A 27,195-nucleotide genomic window follows, 5' to 3' on the forward strand; every position below is an offset into this window, starting at 1 on the left:
AAAACAAAGGATTTGTGGCGCTTCTCCGTGAACATGAAAATAGACCCATCCTAAGTTTCCATTGCATTATACACCAGGAGGCACTTTGTGCTCAGATGTGTGACAGGCAGTTTGGCGAAGTGATGTCGCTGGTCATTCGTGTGATCAACTTTATTGTTGCCCGAGCCTTAAATGATCGCCAGTTTAAAACACTGCTGGATGAAGTTGTAAATAACTATCCTGGTCTGCTTTTGCACAGCAATGTGCGTTGGTTGTCAAGAGGGAAGGTGCTTAGCCGTTTTGCGGCTTGCCTGAACGAAATCCGGACTTTCCTTGAAATGAAAGGCGTCGGGCATCCTGAGCTAGCCGACACCGAGTGGCTCCTCAAGTTTTACTATCTCGTAGATCTGACTGAACATCTGAACCAGCTCAACGTGAAAATGCAAGGCATTGGAAATACAGTGTTATCCCTTCAACAAGCTGTATTTGCTTTTGAAAACAAGCTGGAGCTTTTCATCACGGATCTTGAAACAGGTCGTTTACTACATTTTGAAAAACTGAGCCAATTTAAAGATGCATGCACAGCAAGTGAGCCCATTCAAAACCTTGATCTCCACCAGCTAGCTGGCTGCACATCCAGCCTCCTACAGTCCTTCAAAGCACGCTTTGGAGAATTTTGTGAGCACACTCGTCTTTTTAAGTTCATCACCCATCCAAACGAGTGTTCACTGAACACAGCCGACCTGAATTACATCCCTGGTGTCTCCGTCAGAGATTTTGAAGCAGGAGTGGCTGACCTGAAGGCCTCAGACATGTGGGTGAATAAGTTCAAGTCACTGAATGAAGATTTGGAAAGAATCACACGACAGAAAGCGGAGTTGGCGAGCAAGCACATGTGGACAGAAATGAAAAAACTCCAACCCGAAGACCAGCTGATTCTCAAAACTTGGAACGCGCTTCCTGTCACATACCACACACTGCAGCGTGTGAGTATTGCTGTATTGACCATGTTTGGATCTACGTATGCATGTGAGCAGTCATTCTCACATCTTAAAAACATCAAGTCCAACCTACGATCACGTTTAACGGATGAAAGCCTCAACGCTTGCATGAAGCTTAACCTCACCAAGTACCAACCCGACTACAAAGACATCAGCAAATCCATGCAGCACCAGAAGTCGCATTAATGGTGAGTGTTATAACAACATTATTTAAAAGAATAAATTCAGAGGCTTATTATACTGACATTTAGTTGAATTCACTTTTAAAATATATTATATGGCTCTCACTGAAATAAATTTCCAATTTTTTTGCTTTCATGGCTCTCTTAGTCAAAAAGGTTCCCGACCCCTGGTGTAGTGTATAGTAGTGTATAGTATTGTAGTGTATAGTAGTGTAGTGTATAGCGTAGTGTATAGTAGTGTAGTGTATAGTAGTGTTGTGTATAGTAGTGTAGTGTATAGTAGTGTAGTGTATAGTAGTGTATAGTATTGTAGTGTATAGTAGTGTAGTGTATAGTGTAGTGTATAGTAGTGTATAGTATTGTAGTGTATAGTAGTGTAGTGTATAGTAGTGTTGTGTATAGTAGTGTAGTGTGTAGTAGTGTAGTGTATAGTATCGTAGTGTATAGTGTAGTGTACAGTAGTGTAGTGTATAGTAGTGTAGTGTTTATTAGTGTATAGCGTACCTGTCAACCTTTAATCAGTGCCTACCATTTTACAGACCAACTCACACCGTATTGGTCACCCCGTGCCCTTTATAAATCTCAACGTTCATCCTACAAAGTCCCATCACGAGGGAGAAACACGAACAACAATAGAGAGAGAAAAAAAAACCCAATATTTTTTTGTGCCCGTATTGAAACGGCTGTACCTGCAAACCCAACATTCCCGGCCGCACACGAATACGGAGTAAACCGCACGGCGTGACGAGGAGACATCGGACGCGTTTGAGATCGGACGCGTTTGTTTGTTCATTTTTTTTTACGCACAACCTGTACGCTCGATGAGCGCCTTTACCTGGTGACGCACGGGTTGGCATCGTCCACCGCGTGACTTGCCAATCATCGGCACCTCTCTGGCCATCGCGAACGCCCTCTAAGGGGGCGCGGCGCGGGCTAGCTCAAGCCGCCGGTATCGCCATCGCCGTCGTCGTCGGCAATGGCCTTGTCTCCGAATGTGTTAGCGCTGTGTGCGTTCCTGGGAGCTTGTAGCTCCGTTTGTGTGGGACTCATGAAGGTACGATGGCTGTTACAATTTGAAGTGATCGATCTCGTTATTGATTTGTGTTTTGTCATCGATTTAAGGGGGTGTCCCGTAACGTGACGCGCCGCCCCGCTCGCCGCCGCCGCCGCATCTTGCCAAGCGCAGCCGCTTGCTGTGCGACTTTTTCGGGCACGCGGATCAGGCAACACGTAGGCTGCACTTTTTTTCCGGGTGCTCTGCTAGGCCAAACACCTTGAACTTTTAAAAGGTACAACTAAGATATGGAACATGCTAAAATAGAATAACATCGCAACGCTTTGTGTTTCGTTAGCAGTTGTTTACATTTCAGACGTAGCGTTGTGTTCCGCGGACTTAACACGTCTTCAATTACAGTGCCTGCTCGTGTTTGTGACGTTTATACGCTTAGTTTAACAAGTAGGCTTTCGCGACCAATATCCATAATACAAGTTTGTTTTTGGGGTTATATCGCGTAAATATATAAATGTGTCGTTAAACCCGCCACCACCCAACACAGCCAATTTGTAAGGTTTGTCACGTAAACGGAGCATGCCAATTCGTCACTAGTACAGCACGCCGGTGTTTGTAGAGCAAATCCAAAATATTTACAATCCGAGTACGACGTTTCGCCAGTAATATACCCTTTGGAATTTCTTTTTACGTGGTTTACGGGAATTATTACGTGTTTTAATGGGTTATCTCGTGGAACATTGGAGAGTGTGTTGATTTGTATTGTGCGGGTGTCTAGGAATTACGCTGCGTCATTCTTATCAATTACAAACACCGCAAAAAGAGATAAGGAAGTGGAAAGGCTAAGGTTTATCCGCGATATCTTTAGCATTGCTGTTTGAAGTATTTTTTTTATAAACTGTAGAAATGGTTATAACTGTTAGATAAACTAAATTAATTATTACAACTCAAAATGTGAAAGCACACTTTTCTAATTTCAAAAGTTTTAACCCTAAGCAGAGGCGAACATTCCAAGTTCAAACGGATTTGAAATGCGGCAATAGTATTTAAATGCTGGGATATTGTTCGATTATTTTTTGTTAACTTAATAAAAGTTAATTTGGCCAAAGTACGTTTATGCTGGACATTATTTTAGCCATTGACATTCGATAGCTGTAAATCACTCCTGGCCCCCACACTCTTCAGTCCGCACTGGTGAAGTATGGTTAAAAAAAACCTCATCCATTCTCAATGGATAATTAATAAGAATCAAAAATTTCAGTTTTCATGGTCATGTTTGAAGGGACACTTACACTACAGTGCACGAGTGGTGCAAAGGTTGTTTCTGTAATAATGTAACACGTGCTTTGGGTATTATGTAATCTCTGGAAGACACTCGACATTGAAATTGGCTTTGTGGTTTATAATGTAAAAAATTCGCAAAACGCCCATTCGTACATAGTGATTGGATAACGCAGAGGGTGGGTTTGGAAAGCCAACTTTTGTTGCAAATGAAGTGCAAATTAGATTAACCGATTGTGGAACACTTAGGGGTGCCTTTAAAACAAGTTTTGACAACCTCTACGTCAACTCCTTGCTCAACATTGCCTTTGCCAGCGGCAAATGTTCTGATCCGCGAAACACATCAATCTTTAACACTTGCACCACCCCCCCCCCCCCCCCCGACAACGTCCCTTGAGCCCACACCAGCTTAGAACTTTCACACCAGTATTTCGGTGTGCCAAGCATGGCAATGTCAAATTCATAGCGACTCTGTTGTAAAATAAAACCAACCCATGACATTCCAGGGGGCCTGGTTAAAGCGTGCTCGTGTATACCTCATTCAATCTTATCTGGTGAGTTGCAGTGTAGGGGGGTGGGTGGTGGTCACAAAACGAGCCATCATAATAGTGTCTGGTGCGTTTGGAGCCTTTCACTTTATTGGCTGCCCGGACAACAGTGTCAAAGCTTGTGGGACGCGTTTGTCATGTTCATTACTGAGAAAATTCTTTTCATTAATGTGCACTGCACCGTGATGCTTTTTGCACAATGTTGTGAATATTTTTTTTTAAATAAAGCATTAGTTGAATCGTAGTTGCTGGCTTGGAGAAGAAACAACCTTTTAGTGGTTGTTAAACAAAAACGTAAAACTTGTTTCAGGATGCAATGTTTTGATTTTCAACGTGATTTGTTTCTAATCTTTTTCAATACCTGTACAAATATGTACCAGGAGAACAATCGTTTAGACTGTAAAGTAGTCGAACCAGTTTTTACATGTTGTTGATAATGGTCTGAACTGGATCCAGTGCTAAAGCTCGATGTTATAAAACGGATTAAACCTGCCTAATTTTAGGGTATTTACCTTGTTTTTTTGTACTATACTGTGCTAAAGTGTAATCATTATCAGCAGCCATTGTCGACACCGCTTGATTAATGCCACCCCAAGCCATCTTCTCTACCATACAATGATGGCACAATCCATGTAGCTCCTTTGTCATCACTGCATGTCTGTGCTCTGGGGCACATTCTACCCTTCAGCTGCCATTACGTCACACATCTTGTCTATTGTATGTCTTAACTTCTCGTGATGTGTCCTGACCAATTCCAACTTTCATATCGGTCAATATGATGTGCATTACATATGACTGAATTCTATTTTTTTCTCTGATACAGTACAGTTCTTATTTTCATCTGTAATTTTGAACATGGCTGTCCATTTCCTTTTCGCTTTTGTTCCATTTCCATTGTCAGTGACCATATGTCTGGTTCATGTCACCACAATTGTCAAATCCACTGGTTCAAACTATTCTTCTTGGACATTGGTACACCGATTTTTTCATCATGAAGTTCAGCTTGACAAAATAATTCTAGCCTGTTTGAGTATACACCTCTGTACTTCATCCATTTGATTCCAATTTCCCTTCAATTCAGTGACTACCATGCACGAATAATGTTGCAAATTTGGACTGATAAACATAAGCAGAATCAACGTCCTGTCTGAATAGGCTGCTCAACAAAATAAGGTTATTGTTGGAAGTACACAACTTTAAAATAGTTAAATCTTTGATCGAGGTCAACTAACATTTTCATAACTGCGAAATGTGTTTACAGTGAAATTAGTGATCTAAACACGCAATATAATTTACATTGTCTGTTTAAAATGATTTGGTTCGCATAGAATGCATGTTTTCACAACACTTGCAATTATTACTCAAACTAAACCATTGCATATCATAGGTGAACCCCAGGATTTTGGAGGAGCAGTTGCTTTGGCAAAGGAAAGCCACTGGGGAGGTAAATACTTTCAGAATACCCATTATCACTGATACCCCAAAAGGAAATCTAATCGCTGCAGCGGAGGCTCGGAAATACTCTTATTCTGACAAAGGAGCCAAGTTCATTGCCATTCGTAGGTCCACTGACAAAGGTAAGCATTACTTGAGTTTAATAAAAAAAACATTCCTGTATAATTGTGCACACAATCAGTGTCCCTTACAAAATACTGTTTACCATTCAGTAATTAAGCGTGTATCTTCACTTGCTCAAAACAATTACATTGTGACCTTACAGAACAACAAGCACTTATTCATGTCTGAATCTATTTCAGAGCAATGGTTTGTACCTGCGGTAAGAATACCCCTGAGGATACACATGATATCTCGAGGGGTATGCAAGGCAAATCGCAATGTGTCAGTTGGGTATGGGGGTTACTAAGCCACACTGCTCTACATGTGTGCACTAGCAATTCTAAACATGAACACTTATCTGTTTTGTGGAATTATTTAGTGGATTGTTTTTCAGTTAAGCGTTAAATTAATGTCTCAGGCGTTAATTACATGTACGTTTAATTAGGGGTGCAGGGATTTTTCCAATAACGCACCTCCGATTCGCGCGGTTGGCTACGTATGGTGCGAAAGAAGTTTAACATACAACTGAATAATTGAGTAAAATCTGACTTGTTAAAATATAAAGCCTATTGTTGGTATGGGTCCGTGGACCATTGATTTGTCCAGTTAAGGCACGGCACACGACAAACAAGGATGGGGAACCACCACTTTAGAGTGCACATTTTATTTAATAAGCCAGCCTTTCTTTGCCTTTTATGTGCCGACAGGCTTCACGTGGAGTCCCTCGGAGTTTGTGGCCGATGATGGCTCAACTGCCGATGGCCTCAATCTGGGCGCGGTAGTCGCCGATCACGAGGAGGGTGTATTGTTTATCATGTACGTGCGATGTGCCCACCACCTGAAATGTGCCGTCTCCAGTACCATGCTCATCAGCAGCACGGATGACGGCATCACCTGGAGTAGACCCATAAATATTTCGCGCCAGGTTGGCACCGACGCATTTGCTCCGGGCCCAGGCTATGGCATTCAGGTAAGCTAAACGGTGATAAATTAGTAACGTATTTAGGTCAGTCGTTGTGTTCTCTGAATAATCACTGGCATTTTAACCTTTTACGTCTTTTTTTTCCTGTTTATAAGGCAGCGTGAATGACATGTTTGCTTATCTTTTTGAACTGTCACGAAAAAAATATATTTCGTACAGAAAAGGCACGAGCCCAGGAAGGGGCGCTTGATAGTGTGTGGACACGGCATGCTCCTGGCGGATGGAGTTTTCTGCCTCCTGAGCGATGACCATGGAAAGACCTGGTTTAACGGAGGTGTCATGAAGAGCATTCCATACAAGCAAAAGAAAGCGGCCGGTGACTTCAACCCTGATGAATGCCAGGTTTCTGCTGCCATCTCATTTATGCATTTTGTCAGTACACTAGCTCAGCAGATGTTTAATGAATTGTCATTGCGTTTTCTCCCAACGTGCCCAGACTGTAACATTTTAACCCCACTTTTCTGAAACCGTACCCAGCCTTACGAGCTGCCAGATGGCTCTGTGGTGGTGAACGCACGCAACCAGAACTTCTACCACTGCCACTGCCGCATCGTGATGCAGAGTTTCGATGGCGGTGAGACCTTCCCAATTGAGAATCTCTATTTTGACAAGTCACTAATCGACCCTGCAGTGGCTGCTGGCGCTGTATTGAAAAACCAAGTTGTGTTCTTTACCAATCCAGCTAGCGGATCTAAACGTGAGTTATGTTTCAGTTTAATGAAATTAAACTTAAACTCAAAGCCATTTTAGAATATATTTTAAGTTATAAGTATTAAAACTGTTTAAGTGCTGTGTGCGTTAATGCCAGGGCCACACAATAATTTCCTTTATTCTCTGCAAGTTGGGTGACTTATTTCAATGGAACACATTTTTATTCATGATGAGACAAAATATGCCGGCAATTTGTTTTTTTTATCATAGCTTGACATTTTATTCTACGTAATTATTCTTTTTCCGGGTTTGCCAGGCATAAATCTGACGCTGAGGTGGAGCTATAACAATGGGACGACATGGCCTGAATCGCTGCTGATCTGGCCTGGGCCCAGCGGATATTCGGTCATGGCCAAGCTGGACAGTGACATAGAGGACAACAACTATGTCTACATCCTGTTTGAGAAAGGCCAGGTGGACACTACTGAGTCCATCTCCTTTGTCAAGGTGCAGCTGTACACACCTGTTTCTGGTCAATTGTAAATCTAGTATTTCAAGATGAGGTTTTTTTTATTCATTGCTTTCATCTTTGGGCTGATAGATTTTTCGTGTAAAGATTCCACGTTTTTTTTGGAATCTTATTGGAAAACGTGTCACTTTATGATTTCTCAGGGTACGTGAAAATCGGGATTTTTCAGAAATGTTGAATGCTGTTTGGTGTCATACTGCTAATGTTAGTTTGGGGAAGGAAAAGCTGCTGTTTACACTTTGGTCTTTGGTGATAATGTGGAATATATTTTAATATTGCTTTTGGTGCTCTACTGTAAATGTAAGACATTGGTTCTGCCTTGCAAGCTTAATGCAATCACATTGAACTTTGTAAAAGTTTTATAGATTTGAATATTTTTTTGCCAAAATAAAAACACTGCAATTTAAACAGGATCGCTTGGTTTTTTTTTTACGTATGAAAGCATTATTATTCGTAGTAAACATACTGTGCATTGTTAAGGTCTTGGGTTTATACCAGTGTTTGTATTTAAATTTATTTTATTGAATTTCGATTTAAAGCTTTCGTGACTGCAAGGATTCATCTTCTTTGGTTCTTTCGGTAAAGTCACGTAGAATGAGAATAAAATAATAAATGAAGAAGGCCACTTGTGTTGTGGCCGAAACGTCGTGAGAATTTTGTTGTGTTTTATTTTATTAATTTATTATTTTATTCTCATTCTACGTGACTTTACCGAAAGAACCAAAGAAGATTTATTTTATTGATTGCATACTGTATGTGTCGAGTATTATCTTCTAAATATTCTAAGGATTAACTGCTGTCTAAATGGGTCAAAGAAACATTTCCTTATATTCCACAGGAATAAACTGATCAGATTCACAGATGTACATTTCTTGGGATATATTCACTTTTTCTTAACAATATATATCAGGTACAAATATGGACAAGGGTTACTATTGTATTATGAACTAGTAAAAACAGTAGCATGTCATCCAGTATAATAATATTTTGAGGAACACTTTCTCTTTGTTATGTTTTTATTTACCAACATCTTTACAAAACATCAAACAAAACCAAGCACTTTCTGGAATGTTAACAAAAAGTAAATTGATGAAAAATAATAGTTTGTTGGTAAACATTTTACTAACAATCTGTAATCAAAAATAATCCTTTAATCAAGATTCGGCCAGTTTTGAAACCAGTAAACCAAATACATTGATCTCATGGTGTTGTTTGAGACGATGTGGCTCTCTTGCCAAATGTTCATTCTAAGTTTCTGATAGTGCAAGCACAATAACGGAAGTGCAGACCAAAGCAGGCACTTGAATTGCAATCATTAAGCGTTTCACTTGTTTTAAGGCTATTACATTATTAGTTAAAGCACGTTACACTGCTTACTATTTACTTAATACAATTTATAAAGTTATTCTAACAAACCCGAATAATCAATGAAATAATTTGATACTCTGATCATTTGATATATTGTATCTTTAAATCAAACTGGCAAAACATAACTTAAAAATATGCTAAAAAATGCAACAACGTAAAAGTCTAAATATATTCGCTTAAAAAGGAAGTTGCAAAACACACCATTGCTTGCAATGCAATACATTGACTCAGTCTCTTCACTTGCAGAGAGTAATATGCATAAAGCTAGGTAGCGAATTTGGGATTTAAATTGCATGAAAACGCAACAAATTCCTTGTTATTGTCGGTGTGACATCTTTTGTTACATTGCCTGTATATCCAGTGGACTGGAACGGACTTTTTACTCGCGAGCAATTTTTTAGATTTTCTGGAACAACCTTGCACCAAGCCTATGTTTTATCTGGACGAAGCATCATCAATTTCGACAAAATTCGTTCAGCTTTTCAGTGGTGCCTATTAAATAACAGCATACAAATATGCAAAACGTAAAGCGATGTATGTTATCACAAGTAGACAATATATATGCTCCTTAAATGTGCGAGGAAAATGGAAACCTTATTTTGGTGCAACAACTGGCTTACCCTTTTCACACATTTTGCCCTTTGCAGAGCTAAACCATTTACAGTGAAAAGTGCACTATTTACTCTGACCTGGGTCAATTTGGCATGTTATAAGTTACCATTACACGTTCTACTATGACAATTTCACTTCAGATTTTAAACGGGTTTAACGGCCGTTCAATAAATACCGACGAAACTGTTTTTAATCTTTCTCTGAAGAAATTGGTTTGTTTCCTTGCTGGCAATACATTTTAGCTTCGATACTCTATGTAGATGGTAAATCATTTGCAGTACATTTTAACAACACGGTTTTAGCCATGTATATATGGTATAGCATTTAGAATGTCATGACCATGAGCAACCATGGTCAATCGACTACTGGATGGTCTTTTCACAATTCTGCGATATCTAATCCACTCAGCACCTACACATGCACCGATTGCATTGCTCCAACTCGGTAGATGTCTTCTTGGACGTATTCCATTTTACAATGTACGATTGTAATAGTTAATACTAGCAAACTGCACGTCCTCTGGACGTGTTCGTCTGTCTCCCAGCCAGTCAAACTTTGTATACTTCTTATATATATCTAGAGCCGTGTCTCCACCTGCCGTGTCTCCACCTTTCCCAAATCTATCTCCATTTCTCGCTTTGTCTCCGTTTCCCTGTTTCTATTCCTATGTATCCTGTTATCGCTCCATCTATGCTCCTCTGCCTCCAATGTATCTCACCCTCTTCCCCTTCCCCCCTATCTCTGTGTTTCTCTCGCACTTGCTCTCCTTATTCCCAATTTTTTCTTTCACATCTTAATCTCTTGCCTCTTCCCAAATCCTCCCGCGCACTTCTTGTCGTTTTCACTCGCTTTAATTTTTTTCCGTTTTGCTCTTTCCATTCCTCTCCGTTACATGCCCTTTCACTCCTTTCCCATTACTCCTCTGGCTCGTCCTCCCTTACCTCCCTGTCTCCGCTATCGCGCACTTGGCCGCGCGTCAGCCAGGCAGATAGGAATCCATATAGGAAACTTTGTTTTGTTTGCTTATAAAATGAGGATATTAAAGCCAAGTGGTGGCTTGGGAAGGCCATCTAGAACATTATTGATGGGTTTTTTTTTTACTCGGGTTATGTGGAGTTGCTGGGGGTTCAGCAAGATATTTCTCATCCTTATAGAATTTGTAATGAGCGCGCTGAGTTAATGAGACATTTTTAGACTGCAATTTCACGTGCGTAAAAATCGGCAGCTGCAGTTTGTAAATGTGTTCTTTTTAGCAGAGTAAAATTTGTACAGCAGTGAACAGTAAACAAAATCTCCAAACGAAAGCTAAATAATTAGATTATGACATTGTCCAGCTGAGTTTGAGAGAAGTAGTCCATACAAATTTTAAAATTTACTTTACAAAAAAATTACGCTCAATATATACACGTCTTTTAAATCATAAGAGGTAAACACCACCTGTATTTCATATTGTGTCTCTTTGGTCATGTTGTTTTGGACATACAGGAACCACTCATTGGTTTCCTAAAACTGCAAATCCCTGAGTGTAGGGTGCAACATGAATGCAGAGTCGGGAACTGAAACGAAGCAGTTACCAATGGAATTGAACGAGGTGTAATTCGAGTTGAATTATGTACCAGTTTGTTCTTTGTATCATAGTTCTGATATAATGTCGACTGAATGCATTGATCCAACATTTTCCAGAGCGACCGTATACGCATTCTGTATGCCATTAGTCGAATTCACAAAGCTGCAGACGGTCTCGTACAGGAAGCGGTAGTGGACCTTCACAAGAGAAAAAAAAACGTCATTACTATGATGGAGGTATTCATGTTCATTCCCGTAGCCACTACTGGCCACTACATTCACAAGAATAAAATAAAAATGTGATGTGGAATTAAAACCGTAACCCTGAATTGTGATAATCGAATCACCGGTTAGTGGAAATCTTTGCATTCCTTATATCTACCAATAGTAGCATCGCATCAGCTTTAAGGTTACACTCAAAATAATAAAGTCCCCATGTCTATATTTACAATGCAAAGTAATTAAGATCTGGAGAAGCTTTACAACTCTTCTTTGGTTCTTTCGGTAAAGTCACGTAGAATGAGAATAAAATAATAAAATAAAACAATAAAAAGTGAGAATTTTATTGTTTTATTTTATTCTTTTATTCTCATTCTACGTGACTTTACCGAAAGAACCAAAGAAGATGAATCCTTGCGGTCACGAACGCTTTCAATCGAAGCTTTACAACTGTAAACGTTTGCCAGATTCATGATAATTTTTCGCAAAAAACTCAACGTGCCCATGGGCCTTCTCTGTGTTGGGAGAACACCGCATGAGAGGCGCTGCACCGCACGACCGTGAAAACCGACACAGCAGTCGAACGTCTACCTTATTTTTGACAATTTCCGGACGCTGCATATTTAGCCACTTCACCGCCTGGAAGAAGTCAACCATCCCCTCAATGCGCGCAGCCTCAAGGGTGTTCCAAAGTGCGCAGAATGTGCCGGTTCGGCTCGCTCCGTCACTAAAACGGCGGAAACAAAAGACGTGTTGTGGACACAAATATATAAGCACAAGGCAAAATAACCTCTTCTTCGAAAGAGCCAAAATGGGAGCGTGCGTTTACCTGCAGTGGACAACAATGTGTCGGTGGTTGCCATTTTCTTTCTGACAGCCCTGGACCGCATTCATAATGGATACTAGAGCCTTGGGCGACTTGGGAAGTCCGTCTGGTTTCCAGTGTGGGTATTGGATCTGGGTCACCACACTCTCTTTCTGCAAATGAAGGAAAATCAATTAACACAATTCATCTTGCCGTTTGGGTCTTACGCCGTTGAGCTGTGCAACTCTCCGATGTGCTTTCGAGTCGCGCCCACGTTGTGATGCTACGATGTTTGACGCCACGTGCTTCCGGGCGAGCTTAAGGCAATGAATTGGTACGTGGAGCGAAACGTCGGCGCACAATTTAGAACAAATCGCTGTGCAGCCCAAAAAAATATCGGAGAGCTAAATACGTATGGATTTACAATAATATAGATGTACACGAAAGACGAATGCGTTGTGTGCACCTAAAACATAATTAGACCTTTTGACACAACTCCTGTAGGGATTTAATCTGTATCTTGGGCACATCATTGGGTGGAACTGCCAACACTCGTATTGCAGCACACATCTGAACAAAACAAATTGTGAACCGTATGAACAAACAGTAGTTTACGGAAAAATGTAACTGCTTACACCAACCAAAAATGTGCTCTTTAGATAAAATTGTATTGCCGGCTGAGTCAACGGATTCGACTTCCGTGAGGGAGCGCCTGCGTTGCTATTCAAAAACCACAGTGTATTTGGCAATTGGTGAGAATTTTATTCTATTATGTTTTATTTTATTATTTCCCTTCTACGTGACTTTATTGAAAGAACCAAGAATACGAATATGGCAATTGGTTCGCACGATACCACGGCATGTCCTACAATAGCTACAAGGTCGAGGATAATCCGTATCACCTTTGTTGCAAAATGTCATTGTATCCTGTTTACCATGGGTAATTGACTAAAAATGTATATTCATTTCTGTACCGTATAAAAATAACAAGTGATTTGGAGCTTGACTTAAAGCTTCGTGACTGCAGAAATTCATATTCTTTGGGTCTTTCGGTAAAGCCACGTAGATAGAAAAATCAAATAAATATCACGACGTTTCGATCGCAACACAAGCAATCGTCATCAGGTGAAAAAATATAGCGGGAGAGCTGCTGAAGAACGAAAAAAAATATGGTTTAGAGTTATACATTCGTAGCTTTTACCCATTAAATAAGTAATTTATGGCATGCCGGTTACAGTGTATGACTGATTTTTTTGTAAGTTCCATGAGTTACTTAGTCGTTAGTTCTCAATTACATACATGGAGGCATGTGCATTGTAAGTGTGAATTGTAAAGTTGCCGCGATGGAAAGACGGGTGTTGTTGGGTAAACTGCTGCTGAAATTATATTCTGTAATACATATTCACACAGCAGGTACAGCAAAGTCCATCAATCTACAATAAAAATGCAAAACACCACAACGAACTTACAGGAAACTAATATCGTGATGATTTGCTCAACTGTTTCGTCATGCATTGTGTTGCGCAACCCGAGTTAACACTCAGCACAACACACATTTGGGGACTCGTGTGTGCACGTGGATGCGTTACATTTTCATAAGTCAGCGACAACTCCCGGACAACGAGGTCCCGTCTGGAAGTCACGTTTTTCACGGTCACCCCGACGGCGCCATAATTCTGCGTTCCTTTCACCGGCCAGTAGTGGGCAGACTGCTCCTGCAACGCAATGGAATTGACGAGTGGTGAAAAGTGTTCACTTCGTTTAACACGCCAGAGGGAATTTCGCGACGAATATCATCCATAATGCAAGGGGGAAGGGGAGGGGGGAGGTTTGGGGTTGGATCGCGTAAATATGTAAATGTGTCGTTCAACCCGCCACCACCCGACACAGCCGATTAGTAAGGTTTGTCACGTAAACCAGAGCATGCCAATTCGTTACCGGTACAGCACGCCGGTGTGTTGGAGAGTAAATCCACAGCATTTACAATCTGAGTACGACGTTTCGCCAGTAATTACAACTAGCATCATCAGGCGGCAGTCAGATTTGTGGCTGTGTCGGGTGGTGGCGGGTTTAACGACACATTTATATTTACGTGGTCTAACCCCCCCAAAAAAACCTGTATTGTGGAGTTTTTACTTACATTGTTTCTGCATTGATAACTGTGTGGCGTTTCTTTCCGTGTAACCAGAAGTAAGCGAAATAACCCCAACCCATAATTCAAAATGCGCGTCCCTCGGTTGCGTAACGTGCCATTTACAATCCTGAAATGCCGTGCGATGGGTTGTTATTGTTCGTGCCGTCCTAATTACATTATTGGATAGCACTTGTTACGCGTAGATTATCTCAAATTAAAATGTACTCAGTACGTCCGAAATACATTCATTGCAGACGAAAAAAAAAGTTGATCAACCGCCAAACTGCTATCCTGACCGTGACGATACAATTGTTTTCGAAAGGACATTTTACGTCGATATTTCTCAACAGCCTTCAATCAGATGAACTGCACTTATGCAAATAAAAAAAAGTTAATTGGAAATTTAGTACCTCATCGGGTTCAGTAAACAACAGTATTCCGCATCAATGTCCTTGTATAAGACAATGCATGTGATGTGAATGTTATCCCATTGTAATGATCATACCTTGCCTCCCTCTGACAGCTCTGACAGCATGACAATGTGGCTACAGTTTTGCTGGACCACCATGAGCCAAAAGTCGGACACGGTGTCGGGCAAAGGATTCTGAGTAGCTATGATGCTCTTTTGCTTGTGATAACCCTGAATGGAAGAAAATGGAAGGCGATTACATCATGAGTACACGACATTTGCAATAAAATGTAACATTTGAATGAAGTATAAGCGACACGGTAGTCAACCATAAGTCTGTGCATCTATGGATCGCCTCCAGATCATGTTTTCAACCAAGAGCAATTCTATAAGTAGGCTTTCAGGACCAATGTTTTGATTCGTAACGGGTTACTTTTGGGTTAGATGTTGTACTATACTGTAAACTTTTCCTTACGATAATCCGTCACCACCTGACAGCAAATCGATGCAAGATATCACCAGGCACATATGCCAATCGATTTGATTTTGCAGTCAACCGGAATGTTATAAAGCAAGCTTTTGTTGGGTGGTGGAGGGTTATAATTAAATATTTTAAAATAAATATTGCACATTGTAACCCAAAATACACCAATTATGAACCAATACTTACGACACCAACCATTTATGCAACAAAAAATGTGGTCAATACAAATTACCAAGCCCTATTGGATTCTCACTGCAAATACCATAGGTTGCAATGAACTGGATGACTACGCTATCCTTTATAGAAGATTTCATAGACTCCCATGAGCAGTGGTGGAGCTAGGAATAAAGCAAACCAAGCAGAAGGCCAAGTGGCCTTGGATTCATGAAAAAATAATGACATTAATGAATATGAGAAACAAAGCAGCTTCATCTCTCATGTCACTTAATCTCTATTGTCATCTACATTGTTCTTATCTCACCGAAAATCCATATCCTGTCCGTATATGCCTTTTGTTATCTCACTAGAAGTTGATAAATGTTGCGGGGAAGGCCCAAAGTTTATATTTCTGCTTAGGGGCCCTAATGGGCCAGCACCACCACTTCCCATGAGGGGGTCCCCACATAAATCCAAGTTGGATGGCTTTTTTTTCATCTAGCATGTTGTTGTAACGTACGCATGTATGTTGAACTTCTTTCGCACCATGCTAATCGGAAGTGTGGGGGGAAGGACAACAAACTAAACACAAAGCAGTTCGTAACAAACGAGGTTTCAATATAGATGCAAAAGTGCATAGCTCCAGTGGCTGCCTAATATCGCAAGAAAGATCGTTCCAGATGGCAGCAGAAGCACATCTTGGTTGCATCTGCAGTGTGAGACTGCCCCCCCCCCCTCCGCCGCTTTCACAATGACACAATTGTCAGGTTGGCTACGAGATTTTTCTCTCACCAGGCACAGGCTGTACAGGACATTACCGACACGGTAGAACTGTCTGCGACAACGATAATCCACGCCATAATCTGTGGGTACTGATTTTTTTTTTCCCCTAGCATGCACTTCAGAAAATTACATCGTGACGCCTATTATCTGCAACGTTTTTTTTGCACATAAGTGGAGTTCGTCAACAAATTATGGATGATAGGATGGCAATGTGCATCCCATACAAAGCGGAAGATTAGAAGAGTTCTACTGTATACATTCTCAAGTGGCCCATGTGAAAATGTGAGGATTTCTCACCCAACTTTATGCGTGCACAACGTTAGTCCAGTGAATACATTTTTTTTTACATTGAATGTGTCCAAAAAAACTTCACTCACATCCATGAAGGAGGCATTGATGTAGTCTTTATCACTGTTTTCATTGTCACTTTCATACTCATCAGAATTATTGTCATCGTTCTCATCATTTATTTCGGAAGGAGTAAACTTCCAAAGCTTCACTCTGTTGAAGTCGTCTGGTGACGCAGATATATTTCACTCACAGTTAATGCTTTCCAACAACAATGGCAAGCGACGGTCAAACGAATCTATTTCGCAGCACGCATGTGCACTGGCTGAGTGGCCACAGGACTCACACGGGATGACATTCGTGCTCCTGTTCTTGTTGACGTTGTTGCTGTTCCTGCCCGCTCTTTGTGCGAACGTGCCTTCAAACGTTGGCAGCCTCTGCAGGGGGAAACACAAATTTCAACAAAGCACAAAGTTTGAACCCACAGCGGTGGTTGTGTGGATCTCGCGGAGCTACTGCCGATGTCAGAGTTGATGATACTGCACCAGCAGACCTAAGATATCCTTACGTTGTGCACTCATAAACTAGGTTATTGCGTGTAGAGCATTTGATTGTCTCGGGCACATGGACATTTTTTTCCCCCTCTCTTCATGGCCTGTTGCCAAATCACCTGCAATGCGATCGATCTCGTCACAGCTTGGACGCTAATAAGCAGGATTTTGCCTAGATAGTGTTTGGATGGATGGCCACTGTGCAGTAAACACGTGGTGTAGGCAGTTATAAGGCTGTGTTATGGGCAGCAGGGGGCAATAAAGCAAAACCCACTGCTGCGTTGAACTTTTCTCCCACGTCGATGCTCCCAATCTTCATCAACCCGCAACTGACTAGTGTGGTGAAGTATGGTCCACAATAACTCCCAATGGTATGGGGAGGCTCTTATCCAGCGGTGGATTTAGGGTTATTGCTTACAACCAAGTCGCCCTGAATGCACCCAATCTCTCGTCATCTCCCAGAAGCTAAGCAACACTGAGGCTGGTTAGTGCTCGGATGGATTGGTGACTACCAGTGCAAACCAGGTGTTATAGGCATGCTTCACCGCACTGGTCAGTACTGGTTGGTCAAGAAGAGGCCCAGGACCCATTTAGATGTAACCACTGTGAACCATTGCTGGAAATTGAACACGGTTGACTAGGTTCGTTGCAGTGCGGTGTTCTAGAAACTGTGCCACCACTCTACCACTAGTTGTACCAATTATTAGCACTTTAGCTCATTGTGAGTAAAACAAAATACAGACGGACTCAAACCTTGGGGAAGGTGGGATCGATGAAGTCCGCTCGCATGCGGCTGCTATATGAATTATTTACATCGTGGCAATGCGAGATATGGTTGCAGCTTGGGGAGATAATCATTCAGCAGTGGATTGACCATGCCTGATGATGAGTCAAACCTTAAACTCGACATCCACGGGTGACTCGTCTTGCTGGGAACCCTTGAACTTCATGCCTTGGACTCTTGAGTGGAGCTTGGCCATGCTCAGCTCGGTGTTTCCAAAGAGGTGATGTTCCAGAAGTGCCCGGTGAAGTAACACATATTGACTCTGCTTGAGATACAGGGTCAAAAGGTCAAAGGGATGACATGCTCAAATGAGTATTAAGACGGCACTCATCTCCTGTTTACAACCCTGAGCTAGTGGGTGGAAATTACACATTGCTACAGCTGGGACGAGTATATCCATAGGGCAACCTCTGGTTGATATGCCTACAAAGTGATACTCGTTTTATTCGCCAGACGATGGGATAAGTCAACCAACAATCAGGATTTGAACTCGTTACATTTTCTGATTGCAAGCCAGTCGCTCTGCCACTGAGCCACCTGTCCAGATGCACACGACACAGAGGCAGGATAAAGTGGGCAAGAGTAAATGCAGCCTTCAAAATAAAGCACACGGTTGTGTAAGCGTAAGTAAATGTGGCTGAATAAACTATTAATGAATGTACGAAAGTATTGCAATCAGCGAAGAGACTCTCAATAATTACGTTGCATTCGTAATAAAGGGATTATTTTGGGATTAAATCACGTAAATATAAAATTACATGACATGCCAGTGCAATTTTCTTCAAATTGCATAGTGAAAGAGGCATGATCCTGGCATTTCACAGGGAGTAGTTTTTTTTTTTAGATTGTGGTACCCTTGCATACATGCAAATTAGAAAAGCTGCGAGTTGTTGTGATTGCTTTACCCTTTGCGGATGAGTAAAGACAAGTGTATGCTACCAAGGAATGGACCTGCATTGTGATTACAAGTGCACTGCTCGTGGCAAGGGTACAACCATGTTTAACGCGTCGTATGTCTGCCGTCTGACAGAAAAATCCAGGAAAAATATTGCGTGCGTGAGCAGGGCCGGATTAAGATTTTGTAGGCCCCGGGGCTACAGGTACTGTGAGGCCCCCAGTAATATTTTCAAAAAGGAAAACAAAGTTAAAGAAAAATAAATGTTATTTTTACAAAGCTAACAACAAATAAAATTCAGCATTCACAAATGAAATAACTTTTCACTTAATCTCTAGAGGCCCTCCAGTTGGCGGAGGCCCCTGAACTGCAGCCCCTAAAGCCCCGTGCCTTAATCCGGCCCTGTGCGTGAGTCGTGGTGTCATGCCCCATCCACTGTGAAAATTTGGCAAAAAAAACCCCACTGACCTAGTTCACGTGCTTATTGAACGTGTCTTTGCTTATTATTAAATGTGTACAATATTTCTAAATCAGTGACATGCGTGTCTATGTGTATATTGTGTTACTCATGTCTGCGTGTGTGTTTATTTGCATTGGCCCTGTGTTTGTAGTTATGGCAATATGCTCACTTAAGTAATTTGGGATACTTTATTTATTTTATCGACTTCTTATAAATTAAAGTACAGCATAGCAGACACGAACGCGTGTATACATGTAATGGCTTGGTGGCTATAGAGCCTAATGGACCGTGCCTGTGTACTGAGCCAGCATCTGTGTGTCCCTGGTTTCAGGGCCTACGGCTGACAAACGAAAAATGATTACGATTTACCCAGTGCAGAAAGCATTGACACGGAGCAAATGTGATGACCCGAACACAGTCGCTGATGATTACACAAGCGCTGTAGTTTGTAAAGCAGGGTCGTGCTGTGGTCTAACACTCGTGCCCGGGAGCAAGAAGTGCCTGGGTTCCATTTCCAAATCGGGCCTTTCTCTGTGTGGAGTTTCTATTTTATTCCCTCCTTCTTCGCCGTGGCTTTTCTCTGGGGTTCTCTGGTTTTCTCCCATCGCTAATAAATCGTCCAATGTCGCTGGTATTGGGCAATCATCCCAATGCTGAACAATTATTTGCAAATGACTAAAAATGGAAGTACATAGAGTGAACATTTCTCCCTCCCGCCAAAGAGAGTCTTGAGAGTTTGCGAGGCTTTTTTTGGCGAAACAAATGCAATAATAAACACATTCCTGCGGAGGGGGCTGGTAGGAAATTTTTAAGTAATTATGTATGGATATTTAAGCCAAACTTGTTAGGGTCGTGCGCAGAAGAAAGCAAAATGAAAAGTGAGCAGAATTATAAAACGACGCCAGAAAGTGCAGTGTAAAAGAGGTCGCACCAGAAAGTGAGTGTATAATCCCCTGCCTCCTGTGAATTAATCAGGTTGGGCTTCCAGTTCATATAAGGGCACCACGGGGTGACCAGCCCCTCCCCACCCAGCCCCACCCCTCCCACCCCCCCACCCAGCCCCACCCAGCCCCTCCCCACCCAGCCCTCTCCACCCAGCCCCATCCCTCCGACGTGGACAGACATACACAATTAATCCCCTGCCTCCTGTGAATTAATCGCGGTTGGGCTTCCAGTCCACTACGTTTCCTACCAGTACCAGTATAATACATAAATCGACGCATTTGGTTTGATGCTGTGTATCAGTTCAAGTGCATATTCGGAAAACATCGGGAAACTAAAATATAGCAGAATGATTTGGATTGACAAAGAGTAATGTACGTGCAAATATATCGTCTTAGGAACAAAAATCAATATATGGTGTGCCAAAAGCTCACAATTAGATGGAGCATATACAGCAGTATACTGTATTTGCTACCACGTGGGAATTCAAATAGAACGTGGAACAAAAAACTAACAAGTAGGTAAAGAATCGTGGATATGTGCATTATTGGCATTAACACAAGGATTAAAGAGCGTACACAGGTTAAAGACATCTCTCTGTGAACAATAGACTTGGGCAAGGACACTTCTCTCGAAGGGATGATGACCGATGGTAAAGAATAATAATGGAGCGGCAGCGAAGGGATGCAACGCGTCCAACAGACCGTCTGCTGAGAAGATGAAGCGATGAAATTGGCACGTGCGCAGTTGCTTGGTTAGATTGTCACTTCGCAAAATCGTGGGAGATTACGACGGCTTCATCCAGCGGTGGATTGATTGTGGCTGATGATGAAAGTGGTGATCTCACAACACCAATTAAATGGCAAATCGCACCTCCACTTGCACCATGAGAGGTCTCTGGTGCCGAAGACGAAAGACGCATCCATACACGTCCACATGACCTTCATTCTCCAGCTGTCTCACCAAGCAGTCGAGACCAATGTAGGTTCCAGACCGCCCTACTCCAGCACTGTGAATTGTCAGACAAAATAATGATCGGCGATTTAGCTAAAACATTTTATATAAACCGTACAGACTAAAAGCTACTGGGCACTCACCCCCAATGCTGAAAGATTGCATGACAATGATTCAATCGGGATTACGCATAGCAACGTGCCCCCTACACCCCCCCCCCCACCACTGCAAAAACTTGGCAGGACACTCCTGCAAATGGGTCTTGAGACTCAATAAGGCTTTCCTGGGGAAAACACGTGCAATAATAATATTTATTATTCTAATAATTAATCATTATTTTATAATTAGCCGTCGATAGACTTTATAAACTAATTACGTTAGTGAACTCCTGCAAATGGGTCTTGAGACTCAATAAGGCTTTCCTGGGGAAAACACGTGCAATAATAATATTTATTATAATAATTAATCATTATTTTATAATTAGCCGTCGATAGACTTTATAAACTAATTACGTTAGTGAACTCCTGCAAATGGGTCTTGAGACTCAATAAGGCTTTCCTGGGGAAAACACGTGCAATAATAATATTTATTATTATAATAATTAATCATTATTTTATAATTAGCCGTCGATAGACTTTATAAACTAATTACGTTAGTGAACACCTACGCAGGCTGTCGTGATCCATGCGGGAGTGAAATGTATGTTTAACTTTTCTATGCACAACTTTCTAAAAAAAAAGCACGACAACTTAAACAAATGTAATTTGTACCAAAACTTCTAAATGATAAACAAATATACATATAAAATATATATTTTCTAATTGTATGTATCAAGTGCTTTCAAATGTTGCGAGCACTATTTTTTCATGTAAAATGAAGTAATAAAATCCCAACGTGTTCCAAACACTGTTTCACTAAAGCCTTGGGGCTTTACGTTCAGCCGACGATAACATTTTACTTATTTTTCTTCTTTGGTTCTTTCGGTAAAGTCACGTAGAATGAGAATAAAATAATAAATTGATAAAATATCAATGTATTATTTAAAAATCGATAAAATATCAATTTATTATTTTATTCTCATTCTACGTGGTGACTTCACCGAAAGCACCAAAGAAGATGAATCCTTGCAGTCACGAAAGCTTTAAATCGAAATTTTACTTATTTTTAAATCAAAAGAAGCAACAACAACAACAAAAACTTCCATATATCGCCCGTCTCGATTTGTTTTTTTTTTCTTTCTAGTGCTCAAGCAACAGCGGCGGCGTCTCCCGCGACTCAACCTGCAGTGGACGACGACGGCTGTGCAGCCGGCTCCGTTGAACGAGTTGACGCGTCGCCGCAGTTTGAGCAGCAGGTTGGGATCCTCGGGCACGCCGTGGTCGGGCCAACTCACCAACTGCACGTGGGTCACCCAGTGAGCTCCAAAGCCTCTGTGCTTGCTCTGGGGGGAAACGGCGAAGAGGTACACCGTGTAAGGCGCAAGCCCTGCAATTGCTTGCTGGAGCCTCCGCCAGCGGAAAGGGGAGAGGGCCTGGGGCGGGCCTCACTTGGCGTGAACTCCGCAGAGAGACCCCCCCCCCCCCCCCCATTGACGGCTTTACCTTGGCCTGCTCTTCTACGCCGGCCAGATGACTTGGAAGTGGTGGGCGTTAACTACACTTAACCCCACCACACCTGACCTGCCAATTGACCAACTAGATGTATGCACCCATTTATGCTGCTGGGTGGACAAAGGCGGGAGGATTTCAGAAACTTTGATTATCGTTTCAACTGCCGCGCTATCGCCTGGATAGTAACGAATCGGCAACCTTTGGATTGCACGTCCAGCGTGCTGATCATTACGCCCCAGCAGTATCCCTGAGGAATGGCATTACATTGTTCCATTGACATTGCCAAGCATCACACTTTGGTTAGTAAATTGGATGACACTTTGTGCATTGTCATACACAGCAGTTATGTCGTAGGCTCGCCATGACCCTAGCCAACGCATCGCCGAGTCAATTTGTCACGTGTCAAAATGTGGCTTGACTCCCTTTTTTTTATTATTTTGCTCCATAGATAAGGTGAAATAAATCAACCAAGGTTTTCTAGAATTAATGAAATGTCAGGTGTGGCCATTAAAGTTAACTGAATGATCTGCGGCAATACATCTTTATCTCCATCACTGCAGTATTCAGTGCATTCCATTATTTTATGTGTGCATGCGTGCACGCGCGCGCGCCGTGTGTGTGTATAAATACAAATCATACGTGGGATATGGAGAGTGTTCGAATGACGATGTCTGCGTAGGGCTTCTCATCCATGATAGTCACAGTCACATCCCCGTACGCCCTTTTGTCTTCGTCAGGATGTGGCCAATACTGGAAGCATTTTACCTGCAAATAATATGAATAGCATAATGACTGAGGCGTGTGAAGCTATGATAGGCAAACGCATAGCAGATCTTACATGAAATAATAGAGTGCGTACGGGTGACAATTACGTGCAAATATGAGGGTAGAAGTGTGGTTGAATAGTGTGGCTATGTATATGTTTGTGTGTGTGTTCGGTATGTGGAGAGCGGTAGTCTAACAGCGCGCTGAGCTTTGAACCCGGCGACCCAAGTTCGACTCCCGCTCACGGCCAACACCAGTGACGATTATCTGAACCGGTTATGGCCCTCGCCTAGGTCGACTCAGCCCAAAATGTCGATGCAGCGTGCATTGTGTAAACATCAGCACTGGGGAGACAAAGGCAGCCGGGTTTGAAACACGTCACCCCTCAAGCTGTGTGCCGGCCTTCATAGGTGCTTGCTAAAAAGCACTTGCCCAAAGAGCCTGTGTAGGCTATATGGGGAATATTTGTGTTTGTTCGGTTTGTGATACACTTACGCATAATGACACTCGAGAAGATTGTTCTCGTGGCAGCGTTACTAAGTGCTCACTTACAACAATTGCCCAAATCGTCTATAAGACCGAACGTGCGATGTATTGTCTTTGTGTGCGTGCGTGCGTGCATGTGCACGTGCCTGCGTTGTAAGCCATACCTTTCCCATTTCCTCGCATTTGGTTACCATGACTATCACGGAACTTTTTTTCTCCCAAATCATCTGCCAGAAGTCACCCGCGGTGTTCTCTAGGGGACCTGAAAGTCGCACCACAGAGCAAGCGCGCGTTATAATAATTTGTTCACGCTGAAGCCGCGCAAAAATGAACCGTGGCGAACATGTGCCTTTGAGTGCGTGTTCACGTGTCGGCGATAATAAACTGTCCCCCACCTTGCGCAGCAATGTATCTGATGGACGACTTGTAGCCCTGCACCACAGAACGAAATTCAAAGAGCGTGAGTTCGTCGGCAAACGGCAGGAGTCCAGGCCCTCGCCTTCCCGAATATCGCGACACTCGCTTTGTCAGCTCGCAGGCGTGCGACCGCACTCACGTCAACGTAGCTTGCGTTAATGTAGTCGCTTTCTCCTTCACCGCTCAGCTTCACTCGATTGTGATCATCTAAGACAATTGATAGCGAATAAGCGCTTAATCGGTTCGGTTATTGCAAATGTCCGAGTTAAATATTACGGGGGTTTTTTTTGTTTGTTACGTCTCCGTGGCTGTTAACGTATCGAAGCGTTTCATTGCATTTCACAAACGGCAATATTTTATTTCATTGGGTGCATATGCAATAAGGCATTTTCTGTGATGCTTGATATTTAGTTTTTGAAAGCACACTGGTATGGGTGCGTATCTCACATGGGAGAATGTCTGAGTAGCGGTTCTTCTTGGTGTTGTATTCCTGAGTTGCCTCTTGCTGGGAGTACTTATTTATCTTTCGTGGAAAATTCTGCGAATACAAACACCCTACAATCACCTTGCTTCCTCAAACCGTTGTCTTAACTACAACAGTGAATAATCGGCATTGCAGAAATTGCACAACATTCGGCCAGGGACCACAAACTTGTTATGGTTTCCGAGCAATATATTTTTTGGGGGTGGACGTCAGGGAGGTAGTATTTACTTTATCTGAATATGTGAGAGAAAAAAATATATAACTGCTTGTGACTCTTTAGAAACCACACGGGCAGCAGTGTTGCAGAGTGATAACATTGTGCCTCAGCAAAAAGGACCTGGGTTCGATTCCCGACTCAGGTGCCTTTCTGAGTGGGGTTTGTACGTTCTCCCCCTGCTCTGCAAGGGTTTCCTCCAGGTTCTACGATTTCCTCCCCGAGCAAAGATATATTCGCAATGTAACTTGTATCAGTGCTTTGACATACTTCAATGTGAAAGGCGCTTTATAAAATAGAGGTCATTATTATTGGCCAAACATCCGTATCTATGTTGAACTTCTTTCACACTGCACATACCCAACCGTGATAATCGGAGGTGCGGGTGAAGGGCAGCATTCTAAATACAAAACTCAGTTCTAAATACATGAGTTTCCAATCTAGATTTAAAAGTGCACAGCTCAATGCTGAATAATTACTTTGCAAATGACAAAATTTGGATTAAGCATCACAGCATCGCACCCCCTACAACAGAAACGTCGCAGGACCCTCCCGAGACTCCGTGAGGCTTTCCTCGGTAAGCAGGTGTCATAAAAGAAAGTACAATTTTGGGTTTTATATTCAGAACATTCTAATAATAATAAAACGTCATCCCGAAGGGTGTCAGGTGTTTGGTCTCACGCTGAACTCTTCCTGAAACAGCTTGGAGCCCGACGCGGATTTGGTCTGTACAGTTTGGCGCAACACTTTTGCGGGGATTGGAGCCGATTCCTTGACGATAGTTTCCTTCTGAAACCCTGCAATCACAAGTGTTCAGCATTTGTCACCAAAATGTCAGCACTAATGGAATTTCTGCCATGAAAGGGATGGAGAGGTGGTGTGGTGGTTGGCGCGCTGCGCTATGAACCCCGCGACCCGAGTTTGATTTTAGGCCGTGACTAACATCAGTGGAAAGTGATATCAGAACTGGTCCTGACCTCGTCACCCATCGCCAACCCCTCCTGACCAGCGTGGTGAAGTATAACAAACAAAATACTCACTGGCGGAGCCAGTGGGGGGGGGGGGGGGGTGGGGTGGCACGTGCCCCCCCAATGATCCGATCGAAATCCCTCATTTCGATCGGATCATGGGGGTTTATTAGTAATAAATCGGCATTTTGCGACCCCCACTGCCACTGTGTAGCATATTATTACGTGCCAGGGACTCTATGAGATAATAGGACAATAGTCTGAGTGCATAATTGGCAATAAGTACCGGCAAATCGGTTCTAGGTAACTCACAGAATTGAGCGCAGTTGCGTATACAGTACACGACTTCCCTGAAGGCATCAACACCTTCAGCGAGCGCGATGCCGACCCTCGATCGATGGCTGGGCCATCGCCGCACACGCGTCAAATAAAAAGCAAGGGACAAGTCCTTACTTACTAACAACTCCTTACTTACTAACAACTCCTTACTTACTAACAACTCCTTACTAACAACTCCTTACTTACTAACAACTCCTTACTTACTAACAGCTCCTTACTAACAACTCCTTACTTACTAACAACTTCTTACTAACAACGCCTTACTTACTAACAACGCCTTACTTACTAACAACTCTTTACTTACTAACAACTGCTTACTAACAACTCCTTACTTACTAACTCCTTACTTACTAACAACTTCTTACTAACAACTCCTTACTTACTAACAACTCTTTACTTACTAACAACTCCTTACTAACAACTCCTTACTTACTAACAACTCCTTACTTACTAACAACTCCTTACTTACTAACAACTCTTTACTTACTAACAACTCCTTACTTACTAACAACTCTTTACTTACTAACAACTCCTCTATCATTTTTCATTGCTGGAGGGGTTGCCCCCCCTACCTGAAAATCCTGGCTCCGCCATTGCAAAGACTCCTGCATGACTTGCATTGTGTGGGGGAAGCCTGCTTCATCATTTGCTGGATTGAGAATGTCTCCAATGACTTATTTTATTTAGAATAATGGCAGGGATAGAGCAGCCATGCAGTGGTCACCGTGTTCTACTGTTCTACTGTGAACACGGTGACCTGTGTTTGTCGGTGACCTGTGTTTG

The 27,195-nt window shown here is 42.3% G+C and overlaps 2 protein-coding genes and 1 long non-coding RNA gene across 3 annotated transcripts in view; 1 reads left to right on the top strand and 2 right to left on the bottom strand.

Moving 5' to 3' along the window:
* The window catches only part of LOC116944886 (uncharacterized), a 78,673-nt gene extending 76,576 nt beyond the window's left edge, over nt 1-2,097 (bottom strand). The window contains exon 1 of the long non-coding RNA XR_012942586.1: nt 1,998-2,097. This is a non-coding gene — a long non-coding RNA (uncharacterized LOC116944886). The remainder of the gene's footprint in view (nt 1-1,997) is intronic.
* LOC116944885 (sialidase-1) lies at nt 1,922-8,127 on the top strand. Its single transcript, XM_032958744.2, has 6 exons — nt 1,922-2,216; nt 5,388-5,577; nt 6,265-6,527; nt 6,699-6,881; nt 7,017-7,236; nt 7,507-8,127. The coding sequence occupies exons 1-6, from the start codon at nt 2,139-2,141 to the stop codon at nt 7,731-7,733; spliced, it is 1,161 nt and encodes a 386-aa protein (XP_032814635.2). The 5' UTR covers nt 1,922-2,138; the 3' UTR covers nt 7,734-8,127.
* Nucleotides 8,128-8,717: 590 nt separating this feature from the next.
* The window catches only part of LOC116944884 (receptor-type tyrosine-protein phosphatase epsilon), a 34,192-nt gene continuing 15,714 nt past the window's right edge, over nt 8,718-27,195 (bottom strand). Inside the window, exons 14-29 of the mRNA XM_076068803.1 lie at nt 25,787-25,902; nt 24,855-24,945; nt 24,547-24,614; nt 24,386-24,422; nt 24,155-24,252; nt 23,379-23,504; nt 22,410-22,570; nt 21,049-21,184; nt 17,991-18,140; nt 16,890-16,980; nt 16,633-16,769; nt 14,929-15,063; nt 13,879-14,004; nt 12,314-12,462; nt 12,076-12,211; nt 8,718-11,463 (exon numbers count right to left, since the gene is read on the bottom strand). Of these exons, the coding sequence (XP_075924918.1) occupies nt 11,332-11,463; nt 12,076-12,211; nt 12,314-12,462; nt 13,879-14,004; nt 14,929-15,063; nt 16,633-16,769; nt 16,890-16,980; nt 17,991-18,140; nt 21,049-21,184; nt 22,410-22,570; nt 23,379-23,504; nt 24,155-24,252; nt 24,386-24,422; nt 24,547-24,614; nt 24,855-24,945; nt 25,787-25,902 (1,889 nt within the window). The 3' untranslated portion in view covers nt 8,718-11,331. The remainder of the gene's footprint in view (nt 11,464-12,075; nt 12,212-12,313; nt 12,463-13,878; nt 14,005-14,928; nt 15,064-16,632; nt 16,770-16,889; nt 16,981-17,990; nt 18,141-21,048; nt 21,185-22,409; nt 22,571-23,378; nt 23,505-24,154; nt 24,253-24,385; nt 24,423-24,546; nt 24,615-24,854; nt 24,946-25,786; nt 25,903-27,195) is intronic.

The sequence above is a fragment of the Petromyzon marinus genome, chromosome 22 (assembly GCF_048934315.1).
Source record: "Petromyzon marinus isolate PM22_M1 ecotype Great Lakes invasive population chromosome 22, UKy_Petmar_22M1.pri1.0, whole genome shotgun sequence".
Taxonomy (NCBI): Eukaryota; Metazoa; Chordata; class Hyperoartia; order Petromyzontiformes; family Petromyzontidae; genus Petromyzon; species Petromyzon marinus.